At 35.3% G+C, this 3,291-nt stretch overlaps 1 protein-coding gene across 1 annotated transcript in view; it reads left to right on the top strand.

Moving 5' to 3' along the window:
- The window catches only part of LOC106473367 (irregular chiasm C-roughest protein-like), a gene marked incomplete at its 3' end in the record, with an annotated part of 20,134 nt that overhangs the window by 1,981 nt on the left and 14,862 nt on the right, over positions 1 to 3,291 (top strand). Inside the window, exon 2 of the mRNA XM_022401812.1 lies at positions 345 to 467. Coding sequence (XP_022257520.1) covers positions 345 to 467 — 123 coding nt within the window. The remainder of the gene's footprint in view (positions 1 to 344; positions 468 to 3,291) is intronic.

Below are 3,291 nucleotides of genomic sequence, written 5' to 3'. Positions count from 1 at the left end.
CTACGTTGTATTTTTCAGGAGATTTCTCTCTTTAGATTATTAGGGTTTTAAAGCCTACGTTGTATTTTTCAGGAGATTTCTCTCTTTAGATTATTAGGGTTTTAAAGGCTACGTTGTTTTTTTCAGGACATTTCTCTCTCTTTAGATTATTAGGGTTTTAAAGCCTACGTTGTATTTTTCAGGAGATTTCTCTCTTTAGATTATTAGGGTTTTAAAGCCTACGTTGTATTTTTCAGGAGATTTCTCTCTTTAGATTATTAGGGTTTTAAAGCCTACGTTGTATTTTTCAGGAGATTTCTCTCTTTAGATTATTAGGGTTTTAAAGCCTACGTTGTATTTTTCAGGAGATTTCTCTCTACAGATTGTGAACGTTCAGCTAGACGATGATGCCGAATTTCAATGTCAGGTCGGAGCAGCCGAGGGCGTCAAGGGGATAAGATCTAAAACTGCACTGATAACAGTTACAGGTGGGTAACCATTAAGGTACAAAACACGAGATCCAATTTCTCTTACATAGATGTGTCCCTTCTTAAAACAATCGTGAATCATGCAACGTTATTTAGGTACAATCGCTTTATACTTCAATCCAGTATAAGTTTACATTGCCTAAGAATCGCGCCAATCTTACAAAGAAAACCTAAATAGAACAAACTACTTATTGCCAATTGATAACTGAAAATAGACTTAAACAGATGAGCCACACCAGCAATTGTAACCTAACAGAAAGTCTTTCTTTTTTTGTCTGTAATATTGTATTATTTGTATTTAAAAAAACAAAAACAAAACAGGGTGATAGAGAATATAAGAATAGCAGATGACAGATAATAATAATAGTAATATGCATAATATATAATAATGAAAACCAAATGTATTATACGGACATGACCAATTACTTTCTCATTAAATATTCGGGATGCAAGGGGAGAAAATTGTCCAAATATCCAAAATGGCGGAAAAAAACTAAAACCTTACTGAAAAGTTACTTTAAGCCAGGTGGCAGTGTAGTTTGTTTCAGAATTTCGTCCAAAGGTACAAGGACTACCTGCGCCTTATCTACTTTTAAACTTATTATCTTGAGTGAATGCTCCCATTAAAGAACACTTAAAGCGCACCTATGGCTACAAAGTGCGAAGAACGTATTGTAGTAACGCGACGCGAACCATGAATTTTCGTATTAACAGTCCGGGCACGTTAATCACAAGATACGCCGAACCTTGTGGTCTAAAAGCTCTATCTATGTGATAGTTGGTCAAGATTAATGATGTCAAAATACAACAGGAATTCCGTTAGTCAGTATCAATGTAGCTCATTTCTTGAAAGGACTTTGAATTGTTTCACTGTATTTGTCATCACGTTTAAGTCTCAATATGTATGAAAAGTTTATTTCTCCTTTCTGTAAAATTCACATTCTAATCCCTGGCTTTCAAGTAATTCAAACACTTCATTCATTTATAATCTCCAATCAACAACAAACGAAATTTAGATTTAGAAAGGACTTCAAGTGGGGCAAAACAAAAGCTCGTGTCCTGCACGTGTTTAGAACCACTCTTATCAGAGTTTCCGCTCACAGGACCACCACCTAAGATTGCTTCTGTTCAAGCAATAGATTCCCTCTAGCGGCAAATGTTATTCTCACAGAGCGTAACATTGGAAAAGCGAAACGATTCGTAAGAGAGCTTATTCCAACTGAAACAGCAATGATTCGTTTTAAAAGAAACATTTCTTTATCGTAATGGCTGAGGATCGACTGAATATTTATTGGTAAAATTATATAAAAGTAAATTTTGAAATAGTTAAAAAATATATATTTATAGTCGGGTGTTTTTGTTCAAATTCACGTGTTCTCTAATGTTCCGTGTAGATACATTGTGAAGAGCAACAGGGGTGGGTTACCTCGACTGCTTCTGTTCTTGATATGCAGTTATCTCTTAGTGACAATATATCAAAGAATGTTCTGGAGGAAACTCCTACAAAAGATAACATAAGGATTGGCAGGATGAAATAGTTTCATGAAAATATAACACGAGACCTGTTCCAGTAAAGCACAGTAACAAAGATCAAGCCAAGCATTCCAAATATTTCAATCACGTTTATTGAAAGATTTGACCACGTTAAAGGTAATGCCTAGTTTGCGAGAGTGGGGATCTGCTTCTATTCGAGGAATTAAACGAAATACACTGCTCTTCTGTAACAAATGATTTCAGTAAGATTATCCCAAATCAACAACAACAAAATCGAAACGTTTATCCACATTTTTTTTTTTAACCGAGCATGTATGTGCAACACTGGAGACTTCTGGTACACAGACTGCATTAGACCACATCAAATAAGCTAACGTGTCCTGTTAGAAATACGGAAATCCCCTTAACATAAATATATTAGAAAAAATACTAATGGAAAGCTATATTCATTTATTTTCTTGTGTGCTTGAAAATATCGGTTTGGTGATAGCTTCAGAAAAGTTTTCCAGATGATCCAGAGCCGTTTAGTATTTATCAGAAGATCCAGAGCTGTTTAGTATTTACCAGATGATTCAGAGCCAATTAGTATTTACCAAATGATCCAGAGCCGTTTAGTATTTACCAGAAGATCCAGAGCTGTTTAGTATTTACCAGATGATTCAGAGCCGATTAGTATTTACCAAATGATCCAGAGCCGTTTAGTATTTACCAGATGATTCAGAGCCGATTAGTATTTACCAAATGATCCAGAGCCGTTTAGTATTTACCAAATGATCGAGAGTCGTTTAGTATTTACTAGATGATCCAGAACCGTTTAGTAATTAACAGATGATCCAAAGCTGTTTAGTATTAACCAGATGATCCAAAGCTGTTTAGTATTTACCAGATGATCCAAAGCCGTTTAGTATTTACCAGATGATTCAGAGCCGTTTAGTATTTACCAGATGATCCAAAGCCGTTTAGTATTTACCAGATGATCCAGAGCCGTTTAGTATTTACCAGATGATCCAGAGCTGTTTAGTATTTACCAGATGATCCAGAACCGTTTAGTATTTACTAGATGATCCAGAACCGTTTAGTATTTACCAGATGATTCAGAGCCATTTAGTATTTACTAGATGATCCAAAGCTGTTTGGTATTTACCAGATGATCCAGAGCCGTTTAGTATTTACCAGATGATTCAGAGCCGTTTAGTATTTACCAGATGATTTAGAGCCGTTTAGTATTTACTAGATGATCCAGAGCCGTTTAGTATTTACTAGATGATCCAGAGCCGTTTAGTATTTACTAGATGATCCAGAGCCATTTAGTATTTACTTGATGATCCAA

Source organism: Limulus polyphemus, unplaced genomic scaffold (assembly GCF_000517525.1).
Source record: "Limulus polyphemus unplaced genomic scaffold, Limulus_polyphemus-2.1.2 Scaffold6112, whole genome shotgun sequence".
Taxonomy (NCBI): domain Eukaryota; kingdom Metazoa; phylum Arthropoda; class Merostomata; order Xiphosura; family Limulidae; genus Limulus; species Limulus polyphemus.
This window is presented reverse-complemented; position numbering and strand designations above follow the sequence as displayed.